General features: G+C 43.2%; 1 protein-coding gene across 14 annotated transcripts in view; it reads right to left on the bottom strand.

Annotated features, from left to right (window-relative positions):
- LOC119176042 (uncharacterized) overlaps positions 1-22,272 on the bottom strand; it is a 475,621-nt gene that overhangs the window by 447,190 nt on the left and 6,159 nt on the right. For 5 of the 14 annotated variants that reach the window (XM_075881076.1, XM_075881078.1, XM_075881081.1 and 2 more), the window contains exon 1: positions 2,804-21,240. In XM_075881076.1, the coding sequence (XP_075737191.1) occupies positions 2,804-3,515 (712 nt within the window). In that variant the 5' untranslated portion in view covers positions 3,516-21,240. Of the gene's footprint in view, positions 1-2,803; positions 21,243-22,272 lie in introns of those variants that run through there. The other 9 variants (XM_075881080.1, XM_075881083.1, XM_075881085.1 and 6 more) reach the window with 4 other exon arrangements.

Below are 22,272 nucleotides of genomic sequence, written 5' to 3'. Positions count from 1 at the left end.
TTGCCACAAGATGTCCCGTATGATCCGTCCTTTTTCTGCATCGGTCAGTAAATCTGAAAACCCACGCAGTGACTCTGAGTAGGTGCTGAAGCCTGCTGTACCGTTGAATGTCGATTATGGGAACTGAGAAGCGTGTCATTAGTGCGACGTGGACTGTTGTAACTTCACTTTGGGTGGCTTCCGCTATGTCTAGTTCACTGAACTGTAGGGGCCATTCAGATATCGGTTTAGTTAGCCACCCGCGACTATGCCACCGTTTTGAGCTGCACAGCAGTCTTTCAAGCATCGTGCCACGCATAATTAGGTCAGCTGGGTTGTCCGTTCCAGGACAGTATCTCCACTTTGATGGATCTGTAGTGCACCTAATTTCATTGACTCTATTGGCTACGAACTGTTTCCACTTTTTGACGTCACTTTTTATCCAAGACAACACAATGGCGGAATCTGTCCACATCGTGTAGTCAACTTCAACATTCCTCAAAGCACTTTTCACGTATGCTAACATTGTTGAGCCGATTAAGGCAGCCAGCATCTTTAATCGCGGCAGAAATGTCTCCTTAATGGGTACTACACGGGACTTCGCATTCAACAGTTTTGGCTCCTCAGGACTTGACACGACGTATATCACTGTTCCGTATGCCGCTTAACTGGCATCACAGAAAACATGTACTTGAAGCTAATTGGGCTTCCTTGCTACGCCTCCCAGGTAGCGATGAACTACGACGTTTTGCAGTTGCGGCAGCTGAATGACCAAATCATTCCATTCTTTTTGCAGGTCATTGGTATAGTACTTCATCCCAGCCAATCCCTCGTATCCACAGCTTCTGAAACAATATTCGTATAGCAATAGTATATGGTCTGACAAATCTGAACGGGTCAAATATTCTTGATGCTTACTGACTGCAAGACAAATTGTTATGTGTCCGTCTGTGCTGTCAAAAACCGGAGTAGATTTTCAACCGAAAAGTTGAATTCATCCTTTGTAGGATTCCAAACTAAACCCAGGATCTTGACCGATGTTTCGTGAAGAACGACCATTTCATTACTAGTAGATTCTACTTGATTTTTTAAGCGTTCGCATCAAATTTCCTGAATTTGTTGTCCATTTCCGCAATGTCATGCCGGCAGATTTCATTATTGTAAGCGCTTCTCGGCAAAGTTTAGCGGCTTCCTCGTCTGAGTCGACACCAGTGACTAAGTGATCCACGTAAAACGACTCGGCAAGAGTTTGCGCTGTTTGTGCCATGGCAGCCGGTGCTCTTTTCACGTGGTAGAGAATAGTAGCTTTGAGAAAAAATGGGCTACATCTAGCTCCAAAAGGCACTCGTGTCATCCTCCACTCTTGCAGCTTGCCCTTGGATAAATCACCTTCTGCAAACCAGAGAAAACGGAAAGCGTCTCTGGACCTCTATAATCGCAATATGAAGGAATGCCTTTTCTATGTCCGCGATAACTGCCACCGGGTTAGTTCTGAAGCGTAGCAGAATTTGCACAAGGTCTTGGTATAAGTCGTCACCTTTTTCAAGGCAGTCATTAAGGGAATTGCATTCTTTGGTATGTGACGAAGCGTCAAACACCACTCTCACTTTCGTTGTCAGTGCTTGTTCACGCATGACTTCCTTGTGTGGCATGTAATATAATTTCGTCACCTCTGCAGGTACATCACTGACTACTTTGGTGTGTCCTGCCCTCAAGTACTCTCTTATGATATGGTCATACGTTTCAAGCAGTCCTCTCCTGGAGTCGAGACGGTTGATAAGCTTGTCCAGTTGAGTAACAGTGACTTGCTTGTTGCTTGCAAGCTCCAAATTATCCTTCCCAGGGAGGGCCACTTCATATCTTCCGTTTAAAAAGCTAATCGTTTGCTCAAAATACCTCATGATGTTGCTCATTTCAGGTGGCTTGTTTATTGTGTCCGTAATTCCTATGTTTTCAAGTTCTCAAAAGGAGCGCAAAATGTCATCAGAATCGGCAGCTTGGGCTTTTAGCACGCACACTATCAGAAATAGCAATTCGTTATACGGCTACAGGAGCTACCCAGTGCACAATTACAGCTGCCACCAAGATCAGCAGCACAATTGTTCAAAAAAGTCTGACGCCAAATCATACGCAGACTAATATTATGTAGGAAGAGAAAAGAGCTTGTCAATGAACTGAGACTAAAACTTATTTAGGTGTCTTTATCTAAAGAAAAAATTTTTCAATGACACAGGATATATAGCACAGGAAAACCAGGAGGGTGCAAATGTACTAGGGGCTCCACCCTTGAATAAGAAAATAAATAAAAGAATAAATAAATAAATAAAGAATAACTAAAATCATTCAATAAAATAATAAATCAATATGGGGCAATTATTTTGTGAAAAGAGCCAAATCCAAATTTTCCGACTGAATTCTAGCAATAGTAGATTATGTACACTTTAATTGCAAAATGGCTTCGAGGTATATTGATACCATGAGTGCAATAATGAAAAAATCATGGAAGTAAGGAGTAAACTCGACCAAACTAACAATAGCAAACAACTACGTTTTACTCAGTTAAGCTTAAAAGAAGCTTTGCTCTTATAATAGAGCCACATTTGTACAACTGGTTCTCAATTAAAATATATGAAACTAAGAGCCCATTTGCAACAACCAAGTAAAACAAGTGTGATGACTCATGTTGTGTCTACCTGTGTGGATAGCGAGTCAATTTTAGTCCTCCTTTCTGCATAACTTGGCCGGTATGCAGGGCCCTATCAAAAAACTCATGAAAATGGCATTTCACATGCAATACATCAGTGAATAGAACAATTGGTCTTACCATCCTGAAGCTCTCCTTTAGCAGCAAACTTCTTGAGTGCCTCATACTCCCTTTTGCTTTGCTCCTGCTCAGTCAGCAGATGCCGAATAGCTCGACTTCTGCCAGTAGAAGGTGAAACTTGAGGCGCTTCAACAGCCTTCACTGGTGACTGTGATGCAGGCCTGCCGACACGATGCCCTAAGGATGCGTCCTCCTTGACGTCGCAGTCCTGCTGCTTTGGTGGTGCATCTGGTACTGCCCTGGGAGGTAGAGAAGGACGCTTGCCCCAACCCCAGTGGGTCATTCCAGAACCTTTCACTGTATTGTCCCATTTCTCCTGTTGAGAACTGTTGCTTCCTGTCAAGTCTGAGCCTTTGAACCCTGCAGGCCTGGCTGACGACTTTACTTCTGCCCTGTTCAGCTGCATTGTGGCGGTATTTTCAGAGGGCTTCGAGTGAAGGTCGGGGAAGTCCTCATCGTGGAATCGGCGGTTCTCAACCAGGCTTCCACCCCTGGTTCTGCGACCACCACGTGCTCCTTCACTGCGTCCTGACCTTGACCGGGGGGTGGAAGCCTCTTTATCTTCCCAGCTGCGCTCGTATTTCTTAGGGCCACAGCCATAGCGCCTCCATCTCCGAGCTCTAGGAGGCATCAGTTCTAAACGAATATTGTAGCCATATATTCTCACAAGCTCCTCACTTGATTTCGGTCCCTGCTCCTCCTCACGATACATGTCATGTTCCCAAACACATTCTTCATGCCAGAGCTTCTTTGGTCGGCAAGAGCCCCTGCCATAAAAAAAGGAACACAACTTTCAAGATATGCAGGGTGGAAGCGGGCTTCAGTCTGTTTGGAGCAGCTTTGGGAGCAGTAATAATGCAGTTTTGGAACAGCTTTGGAGCAATAAAAAAGGAGTTTTGGAGCTGCTATGGGGCTGCAAAAGGTGTGTTCTGGAGCATCGAAATTCAGTTTTGGAGCAGATTTCTCGGGCAACACATCACTGTTAATTAAATTTTTGTATTCTGGTCAACACAAAAAATTTCAGTGGTTTTCACTACGCATGCAATGCTGATCAAGTGACCAAATTTACCCGAAATTCATATCTATCAAACCTTAGAAAATGTGAAAGCCCTGCAACTAAATAAAAAACATAGGTGGCATTCTAGACCTCAGACGAATAAAAAAATTTGGTGTTAAAATGTTGCAAGGTTCAAAATGTAATTAAAACAATGCATCTAACATGAACAGCACCTGATGATATTTGGTGTTTTTTGGCACAAAGGCCATTTAATGGGCAAGGAGCACCAGTTCATTGGACTGGAGATGTGGACAATGATTGTGATTAGCGGCTGTATAAGGGCCTTAAAATTCTTGGCGCTAGGGTGGGTAAAAACATAGAAGTAATAAAATCATGACCATGTCGTCAAATGAGTGCAGTATCAATGGATGACGAAAGTTTGTGACATCAAAAACCGTGATGGACATGTATGGCACTAGCATAAGTGCCTCGACTGTTCACATCCTCTCGTCCAAGGGCCATGAGGAAAGTGCTTTGTTCAGTGTAGCCACCACAGCGGAGACCTCTCTAGAGAGGTCGTGCTACAGAATACTCGTGTATATCACATGAAAGGTACATAGTTCTCTCAGAAAAGCAAACAACGATTTATGTGTGAGAAATGGTTCCCCACTAACGAACATTGCTGGTTGAAGTGGCATGTGTTGTCAGCAGGGTGAAGGAAAGTGTTGTCTCCTCAGCGTGTCAAATTATTTACACTGGGCTAAAATGTAAAGTACAATGAGTGCTTCTCCACATCTATCACACAAAGGTGGATCGCCACCATACAAACGAAATGAACGTGTTGTGTGTGCATGTCCTGTTCTTAACTTTGTAAGTATTACTTCTGTGTGGTGCGATTTTGATACTAGCGGCCAATGACCAAGTTGCGGCTTGATGACATGCAATTTATCACCTGTGTGTGTGTCCCATATGCTCTGCCAATAACCCCTGAGCTTTCATTTTAGAAAAGGTTTCAAGTCGAGTGCAAGAACTGGTATCTATGTATTGGTAGCAATTTTGTTGGCAGATCCAGATAGCTGGTCCACCAGAACGTTGCCTTCTATTTAACGGTGTCCTTGCACCCAGAAGACTACAGCATGCTGCTTAGATGAGTAGACTGTGCATAACAGTGAATAAAGTGAGACAAGGACAGGGTTTCGTGCTTTTTATAAAGTTTTCAGGGCTTTTACTATGCTTAGGGAATCTGTATATATAATTGCCTTTTGTGTTTTTATTTGTTTATTGTGTTTAACGGCCGCAAGTATTGCATAAGCTTTGCTGGTGAAAATGGGTGAATCAAAGTGCAGAACGCCGGCTTCCGAAAAGGATGGGCCAACAGCTGCGTACGAGACAGAAGTGTTGGTCTTTGAGGCATACGTAAAGAACTCAGGACATGTGTATTTCTGTTGCAATTCTAGGAAATATGTCTGAATATGTGCAATTGGTGCATGCTTCATAACCTCCAAGAAAGACATGTCCCAATCTATCGCCTGCCACTGCCACGGTGGCAGGCATACTGCGGGAGCCATCAAATGGTGTTCAAGTGGCACGCGAGTTTTTTTCGTTAGGCCCCTCACACACAGTGAGTACGGCTGTCTCATAGAAGACTGTTTCTCAAACACAGCAAGGCTTGACATGTCATTGTTTGTAGAATGTGAAGGTTTCCTTGTCTGCATTTACTTTAAAAGGATATGCTGTACTCAAAGACACTTTTTTTTTTTTAATATTCACCCTAGAGCAATGAAACTTGAGCTGTTTATAAAACTTATTGTGCTGATTTCAAATATATAATTAGTTTTCTTGCAAGTTGCTTACTTTTAGCTCTGCAATATGTCAATATGAGAACCTTAACTCTTTTACTTCCCTTATTTTCATCCTTAAAAGTTCCATGATTTTTTTGCCATTCATAGTTAATAATCTTTCAAATAAAGTGTAGAATACAAATAACTAATGAAGAAGCACATACAAAATACGTAATATGCATGAAAAATAATACCCCTGTCACACGGGCACTTAAAAGTCTTTTAAGTAAGCGGTCTTTTTCCGAAAAGGAGTTCCTGACAGCAGACACACGGCACAGAGCGAACTCATTTTCAGAAGCGGTCTTTTTCGTAAACGGCGTTCGTCGATCTCTTTTACGGCTCCGAATGAGTAGCCTCGAAACCAGTGGGCGCCAGCAATTTTCGAGTGGTGATAAAAAAAGAGCGAATGCTTATTTTTCTGTCACAAAAACTCTTTGTAAAAACAAATTTCATATCCTGCAGAAGGTGTAATGAACTCTTTCAATGGTTATTTCCTTTTCTACTTTCGTAAGCAGCTACAACGCGTCGGCAATATCACGTGGTGACGCTCGGTCTTGCGCTGCTTTATCTTCTTCTTGGCGGCTTTTGCAGCGTCTGCCTCGCTTTCCAGAGCAAGAAGGCAGGCCGTGAGGCTTGCGGTCCTCGCTTTTTCTCCCGTACGGTTGCCCATAACGTGTCGAGAGCAGTCGAGATCAGCGAAAAACAAATACGATAAATAAAAGCACAGTGGTGCCAGACGGACTTGTGCACGTCGCTAGTTATGGGAATGCTTCCTTATCTAGTGCAAAAAACTTTCACATTGGTGTTTCTTCATCTCTTACTTTTAAATTTATTTGAAGAAACGAGCAGTGCAACAAGTCTTTAATTTGTACATCGTGATACATCGTTTAATTTCTATTGCTTCTCTTTTAACTGCTAGCGCCACGCTTTTGCTAGCGTCTTTCGCTAGCGAAAACACTAAATGGAGATCGTTGCTGCCGTGTGTCTGCGCCGCAAACGCCTCTTTGTTAAAAGTCCTTCAACTTCGTAAAAGACCGCTTACTTAAAAGACTTTTTGCGCGCCCGTGTGACACAGGTATAATAGACATAAAAAGGCCATATTTCACCTACCGTAGCAAAAGTTTACATAAACTTTTTACTATAAAATAAAATATTGAAATATAAACAAAATATATGTTTTTGTCATACTTTAAAAAAAATTTGGACAAAATTTAATACAGATCCGATCTGTAGAAGTGCTCGAGAAAAAAAGCGCACAATGGAAAAAATGACAAAATTTTTGCTTTGGTAAAAACAAGTTTTAAAGATAAAATTGAGTTTTTATTTATGAAAGATGTCTATAAATTCGATGAAATTTGCACATCAACAAGAAAAGTCCTTCTTGTAATGGCCACTGCCTCTAAAACACGCCAGAACCATGAGTTTGTCTTTCTCAGCTTTTTCGAGCCGACTCCGCACAGACATTTCACTCACAGACAGGGCCATGAAACACTTATCAAACTTTTTTCGCTCCATCTGGCAGAGCTTTGTGCCAACTCAAAGCTAGAAAGAAGTTCGACAGGACTGCGAAATCTAAACTTAGACCAGTGTCGAGGGACACAGCAGTGCCGATGTCATTTTGCGGCCATGTTTGTGTCACATACCGTGGTGCATAATGGCAGTGTCATACCCCCTAAGCTTCCTCACTGTGAGCTCCTTCAACTTCGAGAGATTTGCACTGACTAATTCATTGCCGCATCACAAACTTTTTGGCTGATGGCTGTGAATGACTTTTGATGCATTCACTTTTGCAAGCCAAAAACTGCTGCAAATCGGACCAGCTGCTCGTAGCCTATTCTTACAGAGGGCGGCCCCACAGCGGCTTTCACATGCGAACAATGGCTTGTTTCATTCATAACAGAAATATATACACTAGAAAAGCATTGTTCAGCTATGCTGCTCGACAAGACAAACTTCGCAAGGAGGCTTCACAGCACATACAGGCGCGCAGCGGCCAATGGCAGTCCCCGATCCATACCTCGTCATAAGCCAGTCGTGGCCCACGAAAAACGCGCAAAAGCATGCTTCTTTTTAATATTTATTGCACCACATCAGGGAGGGAAAGTGTCATTATTTGAAGAGTGAGGGTCGACTCTTCGCCTCATGCCATCGACAATGTCGAGTGGCGGCGTATTATCGACGGCAAGGTGCTCGAAGACTGAACACTTTGAGCCTTTTACCAGGCGCCTTGTACTCTGTAAACGCAATTTTAAAGCATTTCCGATTAAGTCTTGATATGTTTTGTTTTTCCGGAACAGTAGAGGTAATCATCTTATAACAACAGGCGAAAATGAAAAATCAATAATTTTGAAGAAAACTCGTGTTTTTTTACCCGCATATCACCTTAAGATAATATTTTTAAGACATGTAATATCTCTGTAGGTGGAGCGACCATTCGTTCGATTCCACGTACAGCATTTCCACGGGGCTAGTGCGAAAAGCACCCGTAGAGAGACGGATACCTACATGATGAACAGGGTCAAGCATTTTAATGGCAGTAGGTGTCACAGACTGATATGCTATTGCCCCATAATCTAGGCGAGTACGTATAAGGCTTGTATACAAATTGATCAGACACTTCTTGTCACTTCCCCACATAGTGCGTGACAACACTTTTAGAACATTCATGGCTTTTATGCACTTGTTTTTTAGATACTTGATGTGTGGTATGAAGGTTAGCTTGGTGTCCAAGATTAGGCCTGAGAATTCGTGTTCAGTATAAACAGAAAGACGTTGTCCATGTAGTTGAATAACAGGTTCGGAATGAACGCCTCTCCTCCTGGTGAACAAAACACAGTTGCTTTTCTGTGCATTCAGTCGGAACCCATTTTCTTCTGCCCAATTAGACACTTTGTTCAAACCAAGCTGAACCTACCCCTCCCACATGGCCAGGCCACAAGATTTAAAATTAAGCTGCATGTCCTCGACATATGTGCAGTAAAACATATTTTGAGGAATGGACAAGCGCAAAGAACTCATTTTGATAATAAAAAGTGTGCAGCTAAGTACTATCGCGCTCAGTATAAGCTACACCACGCAAGCGTGTGGCTGAGCGCGCTGCAAGGTTGTACAATAGCGCCAATCGTAACATATTTTCGAGCTATTGGGAGAAGGTTTCGCTGTTAGTGCGAATGCACATCACCCCTATTTGCTTTCACGCTCACTCTGGTTTGGCCCTGTGGTGATATCAGTTTCAAAAATGATAACTGCCACCGTGTCTTGACGACCAAATTTTGAGCTACTCGACAAGCCGAGCTTCACAAAAAATGTGATATCTAGCCTTGCTCTTTTTGTTTGCTTCGTTTTATTCAATTGGGAATTTCAGACCTATGTGCTGCTTACCGTATTACGTGAAAGTAGCGGTGTCTAGTGCGCACTGTGAAACTCTGGAAAGCTTTATTACATTGAAAAATGTCCCGAGTGCCTAACAGTGAGCGCCTGTGGATAGTTTAATTGTCCCAGAAGCAGTACTCTCAACGCTAAATAGCAGGAATGACAGAGAGATCTATTAAGACCGTAAATCGCATCATCCAAACTTACAAGAAAGAAGGCCGCATCAGCTATGCTCCACATAAACAACACCCTCGTGCAACGACTGCTGCTTAGGACGTCAACATCCGCGACACCACGAAGGCAAGCCCCTTCAGTACTGCCAGAGATCGCTGTGGCCGCTGGAGTGTCTGCAAGCGCGTCGACCATAAAACGACGGCTAGCAGAAAGTACACTGAAGAGCTCCGTTGCGGCCCAGAAGCCGCGCCTCTCTTAGTCTAATAGGAGGGCGCGCCTTAACTTCGCAAAAGAACACGCGTCTTGGACGATGGACGACTGAAAAACAGTACTTTTTTCTGACGAGTTCACGTTCACCACACACTGGGACCAAAAGCAACGTGTGTGGCGCCCTATCAAAGCCCGCTACGACCCCTTCTACGTGCAAAAAGTAGCATTGAGCAGAACGCACGGCTATGAATGTTTGGGGTGCTATGTCCCGTGATGGGCTTGGTGTTTTGCACTGCATTGAGGGACACCCCACTTCGGTAAAGTACTGCGACATCCTCGATTATGTCATGATACCTTACGCGTTGGATGGCTCTTTTCTTGGGGGGGGGGGGGACTTCCTGTTTCAGCAAGACTTGTCACCTCTTCACACTGCAAAGGTTGTTGAAGAGCTCCTGAACAAGCAAGGTGTGCAGTGCCTGAAGTGGGTCCCCAAAGGGCCAGACCTCAAACATTGAGGCCGTATAGGGCAGAATGAAGGCTAGGCTGTGTAGAAGAGGGTCACACAGTTCATTCGCCGATGAGCTATGAAGCGCTGTCGAAGAAGAATGGATTCGCCTTTAAAACGAACCCAGTTTCATTGACAATTTGTAGTGTCACTACCGTCCAGAATGCAGGATGTAATTGCCGTGCAAGGGGCCAAGACCCGCTACTAAGGCGTGGCAACCGCTTTATCTGCTTTCAGTTCCCGTCAGTCGCATTCTTGCATCTTGATACTATCAGTGCCGACGCGTCATCGGTTCATCAGCAGCCGTTCAGCATTGGGTCCGCAACCAAGCACTATTCACGAAGTTACTGGCCGGAATAGAAATTCCCATGTAGTTGCTTCTTATGTTTTTTAGTGTAACTTCATTTTATTTTATTTTTGTGCACAATTCTGCCTTTTCACAGTACTCGTGGTAATATTATGCACCTAATTTCTTTGACTGCGAGAAATTGACTTTCCTTCGCCATTTCAAGATACACTTAATGGATATTATAGAAGAATAAAAAAAAGAGAAAGCAGCACAGCATTTTTTCTCACACAAATATCAGTTACCTTTTTTATTCGAGCAGTACTTTGCTCTCTTTTAATGACCACAAAAATTATTTTTGAAAGCCAGGGAAGTTTATTATTTGAGAACACGGAACACGATCTCATGTTGACGTATTCATGAAAAGTGCTTCCTGCTTCCCCATTTTCTTGGCGAACTGAGTGGCGAGTGGTATATGTTCATAACAAGTGTTATTAAAATGTATTATTAGCATAGTTACAGAAACAAGCAAAGTAACAGCTGCCGCGCCCATAGAATAAATGCTGCTAGCGATCACCGAAACGGTAGTAATAACACGTTGGGGATTGACAGCACAGCTCAGCTAAAAATTATCACTGAAAATGCTGCACAGCCCGAGTTGTCACCGGCTCTTCATTTTCTAGAGAAGCATGACAAAATCTGAAAGTACCCAATTCATGTAAAACAGTACTTTCACATCCATTCTTGCACGAAGTTAACGCTCAAAGTTTGATAAGATTCGCACGACATGTCTTGTGGGCGGCGAAGTCACTGCATTGTGCTCAAAATTTTTTTCAGTAAAGACAGTATCAGCAACCAAAATGAAGAGCAAAAGGTTCTTTCAAACAAAGAAGGGCGAGGGTGAAGGCAAGCATGTGCAGGTGATGTACATTTGCTGAATCAGCCAAACTCTCTCCCGGTAACTCGAAAATATGTCACCATCGGCGGTACTGTACAAACTGTACATACTGAGCACGATAGAACACCATTTTGTGGAACTCCTGTTTCTTGGACAAATGATTGGGAGAGAACATTGCCCACTCGGGCGCGGAATGTCCGATTTGACAAGTAACTTTCGATTATGGTAAACCTTCTGCCACCTACACCAAGGTGGGACTCTTATATTCCAAAGTGGCATGTTGTATCATAAGCCATTTCGATATCGAAGAACACAGAGAGAAAATATCGTTTGTGGACGAAAGCGTCTCTGATCTGTGCCTCAATACGAACAAGGTGGTCGGTGGTGGATCTACCGTCTCAAAATTCACACTGAAATGGGTCGAGCGAATTGTTTGTTTCAAGGATATGTACAAGTTGGCAGTTTATCAGTTTTTGAAAAGTTTGCACAAGAAGCTTGTAAGTGCAATCGGCCTGTCTCTCGAAACTGAGGAAAGGTCCTTTCCCTCTTTCAAAATGGAAATTAATATAGCCTCTTTCCAGAAAGTACGGATAGTGCCAGAAAATCAGATAGCGTTGTACAAGCAAAGTAGAGTTTTTGCATTTCAATTGGTAGGTTTTTCACCATTTCGTACACTACACGATCAGAACCTGTGGCGGAATGACTGCAGGAGTTTAGTGATGTTTGGAGCTCGGCTAAGCTGAAAGCTAGGTTGTATGCTTCGTGTTTTGTGTTCTGATTTTCACTTTTCAATTCTTGTTTTGTATCTTTGGAAGGCTTCAGTGTAGTGCGAAGAGCTGGACAATCGTTCCAAGTGTGTGCCGAGGAAGTGTGCTTGATCTTCTAAGCTGTCACCTTGAGTGTTAATGAGAGGAAGTGAATGTACTTGTCTTCCTGCTATTCTTCTAACCATGTTCCATACTTTAGCCTCCTGAGTATATGAATTGACGCCCGATATGAAGTTGTGCCAACTTTCCCTTCTGGCCTGGCAGCGCATCCTCCTGCCTTTATGTTCTTTAATTTTATGTTTTTAAAATTTGTAAGGTTTTCTGCGGTCAGAGAGTCTTGAAGCAGCTTCCCTGCTTTATTTTGCTTTCTACGTGCATTCTGACACTCACTGTTCCATCAAGGGACATATCGCCTGGTGGACCATCCAGTTTGTGGGATATACTTTGTTGAAGCATCAATAAAAAATGCTGTCAAAAAGTCTACAGCTGCATCCATACTTAATTGACATATGTCCGACCAATTTAAGCAAGTAGCTTTTCTGAACTTTTCCCAGTCCGCTTTGTCTGTCTGCCATCTGGGAGCATGTGGAAGACCTTTGTCTATTGGTGTACTTAGAATGATCGGAAAGTGGTCATTTCCAAAAGGATTGTTGATCACTTTCTATTGAAGCAGGAGTAGAAGCAATGGGGACACAATGCTGAGATTTATGCATGAGTATATTTTGTTGGCGAGGCTAAAGTATGTTGGTTCTTTGACGATGATATGTAAGTTATGATGGCGCAAGGGCCATGTCTTGGCCAAAGAGCGCCATGGAAAAAGATCGAAGAGTGGCAATGATTTGCAATGTAACAATGACTTGTGAAGTATATCAACTAAGATGATGCTACAGGGCCATATAAGGGCCTGAAATTGCTCGCCTTAAGGCGGATAAAACATAATATCTTAAAACCATGTGAGTGAGATGAAATAAAACACTAAAGACTAATGGCGATACTCATAGTAAAAAAATAAAAAAACTTTGGAACCGACATCTTATTTAGCACATTTGCCTCATCAGTGCCCTTAAACACAAAAGCCGTGAGGCAGGGTGCTGTCTATGCAACAACTGCAACAGCAACCTGCGGATGGAGGCCGTACTACAGGTCACCTCGAAATATAGTGTTAAAACTATGTACTTCTTTTAAAAATGCCAGCAATGATTTTTGTTTAAAAAGAGCATCCCTACCGATAAATATAGAAGGGTGCAGTGGAAGCTGCTATCGATACGGCAGTAAAAAAATGTTTTTTTCTGATAGCATCAAACTCGCTGCACTGGACAAGGATGTGGAGAACTAAGTGCTTCACCACATTTGTCCCAGCTAGGTTGTTCACCACCACACAGAAGATATGAGTGTGTGCTGTGCGTGTGTCCTATTTGTAGCCTGGTAAGTGTTACTTGTCTGTAGCATGACTTAGATACTGGTGGCCAATTTTCAAGTTTGGATTTGAGAATATGTAGTTTATTTTCAGTCTGGCTATCCCATAGGCTTTGCCAATATGCTCTGAGGCTTTGTTTTTCGGAAGTGCTTCATGCCAAGTGCAGGGACAGTCAAAGATAGGTTGGTGGCAGCGTTATCGTGCGCAGATACAGCTAGCCGATCCGCGGCCACGTTTCCAGCAATCTCGCAGTGCCCTGGCACCCAGCACACCACAACATGCCATTTCAGTGCGTAGATCGTACATAAAAGCGAGTAAAGCGATACAAGCACAGGATTTTTATGTTTTTTCATTGTTTTCGAAGGTGTTACAACACTCAAAAAGTCCGTGTATATAACCGCGCGTTTTAGTTTTGTTTCCTTATTATGTTTGGCAGCCACAGATAGCACAGGAGCTTCTGTGGTGAAAATGCTTGTTTGTGGGTGCAGAATAAAGGAAGGTGAAAAGAATGGCCAAACAGCTGCATAGGACACAGAAGTGAGAGACTTGGAGGCATCTGTAAAAAATTCAGGGCAAACATATTTGTGTTTAGGTTTCATGAAGTATGTGTGTATATGTGCAGAAGGTGCATGCTTTGTCACTTCCGCAAAGAATACATCACATTTTATCACCTGCCACTGGCACGGCGGCAGGTTTCCAGCAGGAGCCATGAGACACTGTTGAAAAATTGGCACACCTATTATCTCGGCTAGGCCCCTCACGCGAAGTGAGTAAGGCTGCCTCATAAAGGGGCGATTTCCAAAAAGTGCAGAACTAGATAGATCATTAATTATGGACTGCGTAGGGTGTACCTTATCGCCGTTCATTTTCAGGTAATAGATGAAAGACATGTACGACCTCTGCAGGTAGAGTGACCACTCATTCGACTCAGCGTAAAGGCTCTCTTCAGGGCTCGTTCAATAGGCACCTGTAGAGAGGCGGATGCCCAGATGATGTACAAGATCTAGAATCTTCAATGTGCTTGGCCAGGCTGAATTATACACGATTGCCCCATAGTCAAGATGTGAACATACTAGGCTTTTGTACAGATTCATGAGGAACTCTCTCTCGCTGCCCCAGTATGTGTGCGACATTAACTTCAGGATATTCTTTGTTTTCATGAATTAATTTTTAAGGTGTTTGATGTGTGATACAAATGCTAGTTTTGCATCCAAGAGTATACCGAGAAATTTATGTTGTGTGTTTACAGGCAGACATTTGCCTTTTATGACAATCTGAGGATCAGGGCAAAGCCTCTTTTCTGTGTGAACAGGACACATGTGCTTTTTTGTGGGTTGACTTTGAACCAATTTTCATCAACCTATTTGGACACTTTGTTTATAGCAAGCTAGACCTGTCGCTCCCAAAGGCCGAGGCAACACGATTGAAAAGCTATCAGGATGTCATCAACATATGTGGAGTAAAATATGTTATGGGAGATGTACTGACGGAGAGAGTTCATTTTTATAATAAAGAGCGTGAAGCTCAGTACCCAACCCTGTGGTACTCCGGTTTCCTGTACAAATGTTCGGGACAAGACATTGCCCACTCGAACTTAGAATATGCGATAATACAGGTAACTTTCGATGATATTGAACATATTACCACGAATACCAATATGCGAGGGGTCTCTCAATATCCCAAACCTCTACGCTGTATCATAGGCCTTTTCCATGTCAAGGAATACAGATAGAAAAAGCTGGTTATGAACAAAGGCTTCATGTATGCGTGTCTCAATTCGTACGAGATTATATATGGTGGATTGGCCTTCTCGATCTAAACCCGCACTAGTATGGGTCTAGCAGTTTGTTTGATTCTAGGAAGTGGAGTAGGCGGCAATTAATCATTTTTTTGAAAACTTTACAGATGCAACTGGTTAATTCTATAGGCCTGTAATTTGATGCAGACGACGGATCTTTACCCTGCTTCAAAATTGGAATTATCACTGCTTCCTTCCAAGAAGAGGGGATCACACCAGAAAACCAGATAAGATTGTAAAGGGAAAAGAGAGTTTTTTGTGTTTCGGAGGGTAGTTGCTTCAACATCTCATACATTATGGTGTCAGGACCTGGGCAAGATGTGTTACAACAGTTCAGAGCTCTTTGCAATTCTGCTAAGCAGAATGGCTCATTATAAGCCTCGATTTTTTTAGATTTCCTTTGTAGGTTTTCTTCCAACTGTGCTTTGTATTTTTGGAATGCATCAGAGTAGTGTGAGGAGCTGGATATATTTTCGAAATGTGAACCAAGAATGTTGGCTTTGTCCTCCAAGCTTTCTCCGAGGGTATTTACTAGTGGAAGAGAATACGTTTGTTGGCCCTTAATTTTCTTTATCTTATTCCACACTTTTCCCTCGTCTGTGTACGAGTTGATACTCGATATAAACTTTGTCCAGCTCTCTCGTCTAGCTTGTCTGCGTGTTCTCCTTGCCTGCGATTTGACCTGCTTAAAATTTTCCAGGTTTTCTACTGTTGAAAAATCACAGAGCAATGCCCACACTTTGTTCTGAATCATCCGAGCTTTCCTAAAGGCATCGTTTAACCATGAAACTCGCCGTTTAGAACTCATTTCTCTCGTTTGAATAATGCACGTAGATGCGGCATCAAGAATAAAAGCTGTAAAATACGCGACAGCATCATCTATGGTCAGAGAAGACAACTCAGTCCTTGTCATGTGGGTAAAAGTTTGGTACTGTTCCCAATCAGCTGAGTCAAGCTTCAACCTCGGAACCTGCGAAGATAGTTGTCCTTTGTTTGGCACGCTCAGGATGATCGGGAAGTGATCACTCCCCCAAAGGTTTTTAAGAATATTCCAGTTAAAATCGGCTAAAAGTGATGGTGATGAAATGCTAAGATCTATCGAGGAGTATGAATTGTTTGCGAGGCTAAAATACATAGGCTCCTTTGTATTTAAGAGACATAACATAGACGAATAAAGAAGCTGTTTAATGAGACGTCCTTGATCGCCACAGCGCATTGCAGCGCACGCTAGCGTCACCCTACAGGGCATTGTGCGCGTTAAAGTCACCTAAAATCAAAATGGATTCTGGGAGTTCATCAATTAATGATTCCAATCACACCTTTAAGCTGATAGTGAGGTGGTATATACAGAGAGTATAAGGTGATGAGTTTGTTAAAAAGTACAGCTAGCAAGGCCACTGCCTCAAGGGCTGTCAGGAGCTTCATCTGCTGGCATGCCACACTTTATCAGCTATAATGATGATACGGCAGCATCTTCACGGCCCTTCCGGAAAGTAATGTATTAGCGGAGAAAGCTCCTGTATTTAGGAGTTAGGTGTGTTCCTCGCACACACAGCACTTTTGGGTTGAACTTAGTGCGAAGTTCTTGTACATCACATAGATTTCTGAGTAGCCCACTAACATTCCACTGAATGATTTTATCCATTATGAATTAAAAAAAAAGTGCTGTGTGTAGACAAGATTGAGATTGGTTACTTTTAAAGGGCCTTTGTGAGGCCCTGTAATTGGTGTTTTATCTTTTTTGAAGCGGTCGACAAGAGGTCGCCACTCCTTTGGCGCTACCGGCGCCGTTTGGATAGAATTTGTGTCCGTAGCCACCTGTGAGGCACTGGACCCCCACTCCAAAGAGCGATTTAAGTGTCACTTTGACTTCGCCTCAGTCAATGAAGTCTATGCCACCACCGGGGAGGAGGTTGTTGGGGCCTCCTTGGTCTCCTCATTGTTCTGGCTGCTGCCAGGGCTTGTAGAGGCCACCGGTGTGGACTGGTTGACTGTGGGAGGGGCAGCGCTGCCTGCTTCCACCAGAGGGGCAGGTGGCGTTGACCTGGGCACGCTAGACGTGGTCCAGATAGCCACCAAGTGCCATTGTGGTGCCACCCCTTGTTGTACCACTTCAGCGAAGGAAGTTCTCAGTGTGAAAGAAGGTGAGACTCGCTTTCGTGCTTCAAGGAACGCTATATTTTCGTTAACTTTTATGGTGGTAATTTCTTTTTCTCTTTTCCAGGCTGGGCATGCTCTGCAGTATGCGGCATGGCTGCCTTTGCAGTCTGCACAGTGAACCTCATCCTATTCGCACTCATCAGTACCGTGACCAGTTATGCCGCATTTACCACAAGTAAGCTGACCTCAACAGGTCTGGGATCCGTGTCTGAATCGCTGGCATTTAAAGCAACATCACGACGTAGGAACGTACGGACGCACACGAAGTTTTACGTAGCCGGTTTTGAGTGTCTGGGGTAGAATGCTTGAATTGAAAGTAAGTACTAGGTGCTTTGTTGCGGTTTAAGTTTTGTTGCGTCTAAATTTAATGCGCTGTACATGTGTTATGCCTTGGTCTTTCTATCCGTCAAAGAGTTCCTCTTCACTTAGTGTCATAAGGCCTTGATCGGATGCTACGCCTTTCACGAAGTACCATGTGTAGTAATTGATACACGGATATTTCCAAACGCTACGCGGTGTGAAAGTTTGTTTACTGTTCTCTGTCTTTTATTTTGAGGTAACTGACCTCACTTGCCATCTTTGTGGCCTTATAGCCGGTCCTATTGGTGTCTTTTAAGTACTTAACCACGATAAAAGGTGATTTTGCTCTGGCTTTAGTTGATATTTCTTCACACTGAAGAACATGGTATCTTGGGAAACTTTTAATACTTTGGGAGAAAAAAAAAGAGGATGCATCAATGCGTACCCTTTTCAGAGCACGATCGATTAAAGGAGGATTCTGAGGTTCCATGCAAAATGGCTACTTCGGCAGTAATATGGCTTCTGTGACAGATACAGGTGTGGTTCCGAAAAAGGTGAGTTTTGAGAGATTTTCGTACTAGGCCTTGCTTTGTACTGCGAGAAGGTCTCCACTAGCCTGATAACCTGTACCGAGGGTATTGATGAGCATTTTGATACGACAAATGAAGTGATTTTTGTGTTCTTTTATGTTTCACAGTCAATCACATGGAAGTGCGTAAAATTTCTCTGTGTTTTTAGGAAGACATTCAGCATTTCTTCAATGCACACCCTGTTAAAGGGAGGACAATCAGACAGTTTGGGGAATAGAAAAGAGGCCATAAAGTATATATAAATGAGGCAGCCATGCCAGCCTCCAACACGGAGCCCAACATGGGGACGCAGCAGTACAATGATAAAAAGGCATGCCAGCACCAGCTGTACAAAGCCACTATAACCCAATACTATGTGACCAAAAGAGGGCACATACACAGGGTTAACCTTTGCTACATGGAAGATGGAAGTAAACAGAAATAAGAAGACGACAGGAAAGATTGAAAGAGAGAAAAGACGAAGATGTAGGAAGAGAGAGATAGAAAAAGGCGACTGCCGGTTTCCCCTGGGTGGGTCACAGCCCAGGGATGCTGTCTACGTGAAGCCGGGGCCAAAAGGGTGTGTTGCCTCTGCCGGGGGGCCTTAAAGGTTTAATCACACGGATCCCTTTTTACCTGGACGTGGCAAAGCTATGCACTAGGCTAGGCATGGGAGAGGTCGAAACCCCCCATTAGCTCGGGTCCGTGGTGTTGCTACACACCAAACGCCTGCTTCGGCGGATGCCCCTGTGGTGGATGAAGAGCAACTCAAGACTAGAGATGAGCTACTATATAACAAAGTTATCTTAATGGTAAACCAATAGGGCTCTATACAAATGTAAAAAACCTATGTTCCAGTCATTGAAGTGCTACAGCCGACACGAGAACCACGAGATAATTCAGATACGCTCGTCCTGGTATTGCTAGACAATTAAGTGAATTTTTTTTTATTACGATAGAAATTGTATGGACACTCGATGGGTTTTTGCCGTTGCCGCCATTTTTTGCGTAAACTACAAGTTGGTACCACTCCTCATGCATCGTGAGTTTGACCCGCATGTAAAATTGTGCAAGTTGAGGTCATAAGTGCTACTCAAGCAGAGGTTAAATGAGATGACCTATCTACGCCTCTTGGAGGGTGCACGCGTCAGCATCCTACCGCATTTAAAACTGTCATTAAATGCTCAAGCAGAGAGGAAACATGCTGCCCATCTTCAACAAGCATGAAAATACATGGGGGAAACAGAGGGGTTGCTCGACGAGTAGTAGCCGTGAACATTGATTCTATTCAAGGACGTAGTTGCGATAGCTAGAATGTCTCAAGGCGTTTGTTCACCTCTTCTCGTGAATCGAGGCACTCTAGCGATAGCTGGTGTGCGCAGTATCGATAAGCATCAGCGTCCAGCTCGCAAACCGTTCTACGTTGGTGTGCTCTCAACGGGAAAAGATTGTGTGATAAGAGCATTTCTTCTTCGAGTGGATGTACCTATTTTATTTTACACCAGCGTCTTCTAGTTATCATTGTCGAGATGTCGGATCCAAAAGAGTTAGCTGTCAGTCTTCCCATTGCCACGAGTTCGTAATGTCAACGAAGGCAGCAGGCGCTGTTTTCATGATTTAACTTTTTATTTAGGCCAACCTGTCCCCGGAAAACGAAATGTGACTCTACAAGCAATACACGCTGCAGACTGATAGCAGTGAACATAGGGCGTCCGCCGTTGCATCAGCATTTACACATGTGCCATCGAAGATTCCAGCGTTATCACTAGAGGCCGTGTAATCTCATCGAAAGGTTCTAATATTATCTAGATGGTCACCAGTCATTCGGGTGCAATTTTCTCAAGGCAGAGTTATACGCGTAATGGTGCAGTAGCAAGAATAGAAAGGAGCGCGTGCGCTATGATCAGCAAAACATTAAAAATTCACCGGTGGCACAGACTTTTTTTTTTCAGCTTATATTGTGAAAAAACTCACCGCACTGTTGCTGAGCAACTGCCGAGCACAGCACACGCTCGCAGTTGTTCAGCAATGGTGCGGCAAGTATTTTGCAGCACCACTGCCGTCTTTAATGTTTGCCTGACAGCTTGGCTGTTAAAATATATGCAGAGTCGCATAATAAAGTATGCATGGAAGCGCCACCTTAACCAGAACCATGCATTACGTTAAAGTGGCGCAAACTGAATTTGTCATCGCACGTGCAAATAGCCGTTTAGAAGTGGCTTGGCGCGGTAGGTCAGATTGGCCCATTATGGCGCAATCAACGTAGGACTTCCACCCTTAGATATTGATTGATTGATTGATATGTGGAGTTTAACATCCCAAAACCACCATAAGAGACATTGTAGTGGAGGGCCCCGTAAATTTCGACCACCTGAGGTTCTTTAACGTGCACCCAAATCTGAGCACACGGGCCTACAACATTTTTGCCTACATCGGAAATGCAGCAGAGTACTTTAGCCACTAGACCACTGTGGCGGAGTCCACCCTTATATATGGCATCATTCATATAGGTATAGCTATTTATACAATAACAGGAGATTGATAAAACTTATTGTTCAAATAGCATGTGTGATTGCAAATAAAACATTAGTTACAAGCTAGCGATGTGTGTGTGACTCTCTTTTGGTGTCTTTGTCGTGCTGCTTTATATCCATATGAATGATGAACCCCAACCAACTAGCCCAACAATGTGCGTTAGCAACGATATGGCAGCAATTCAACCTGCAACTGATTACACAGAGAAAGCTTTTAAGGACTTGCTTTTAAGGGGAGATGCGGGTCGAAAAACAAGAGTTTTTTTCAAAATTACCAATTTTTTTATTTTCGCCTGTTTTGATAAGATTAGTACCTCTACGGTTATGAAAAAAATGAAAAAAATAATACAGGCCGAAACTTAACTGGAAATGCTTTAAAATTGCATCTAAAGAGCACAAGGTGCCTAGTAAAAGGTCGAAAGTGTGCAGTCTTCGAGCACCTTGCCGCCGATAATGCGCCGCTGCTAACCATTGTTGATCGCACGAGTCAAAGAGTCGAGCCTCGCTCTTCAAATAACAACAGTTTCTCTCACTGATGCAGTGCAGAAACTATAAATAGAAGCACTCTTCTGCGCGTGTTTCGAGCACCGCGACTGGCTTATCACATGGTACGAATCAAGGACCGCCATTGGCCGCTGCGCGCCTGTATGTGCTGTGAAACCTATTTGCGGTGTCCATGTCTTGTCGAGCAGCGCAGCTGAATAATTCTTTTCTCGTGTAATTATCTCCGTTATGAATGAAAAAAGGCATTGCTCGCAAGTGAAAGCAGTTGTGCAGTGAGCTGTGTACAATTAGGCTACGAGCAGCTGGTCTGATTTGCGGCAGTTGTAGGCTTGCAAAATCCAATGCATCAAAAGTCATTCACACCCGTCAGCCGGAACGTTCGTGATGCAGCAATGGATGACGTCAGCACCTATCTTGCGAGGTCGAAAGAGCTCGCAGTGAGAGAACTTTGCAGGGACGACAATACCATTATGTATGACGATATGTGGTACAAACATGGCTGCAAAATGGCATGACACTGGACTTAGTTTGGATTTCGCCGTTCTTTCGAACTTCTTCATAGCTTGCAGTTGGCACAAGGCTCTACCAGATGGAGCGGAAGTTTGGTAAGCGTTTCATCGCCCTGTCTGTGTGCGAAATGTCTGTGAGTAGTCGGCTCGAAAAAGCCGAGAGGGACAAACTCATGGTGCTCGCGTATTTTAGTCACAGTGGCCACTACGAGAAGGATTGTTCTTTTTGGTGTGCGAATTTTATCTGATTTAATGATACCTTTCATAATTAAAAACTCAATTTTAACTTTAAAACTCGTTTTTCTCAAAACACAAATTTAGCCATTTTTTTCCAATGTGCCCCCCTTTCTCGGGCACTTCTAGTGCTCGGATCTGCATGAAATCTTGCCCAACTTTTTTCCAATGTACGACAAATGCAATCGTCTAGTTTAAACTTCAATATTGCATTGTATAATAAAAAATTGTACGTTTACCTTTACTAGGGTAGATCAAATATAGACTTTTTACGTCTATTATTTTTCACGCGTATTACATATTTTGTATGTGCTTCCTAATTAGTTATTTGCACTTTAAAGTTTATTTGAAGCATTATGAACTATGAATGGTAAAAATATTACAGAAGTTTAGG

Source organism: Rhipicephalus microplus, chromosome X, assembly GCF_043290135.1.
Source record: "Rhipicephalus microplus isolate Deutch F79 chromosome X, USDA_Rmic, whole genome shotgun sequence".
In the NCBI taxonomy this organism is placed as follows: Eukaryota; Metazoa; Arthropoda; class Arachnida; order Ixodida; family Ixodidae; genus Rhipicephalus; species Rhipicephalus microplus.
This window is presented reverse-complemented; position numbering and strand designations above follow the sequence as displayed.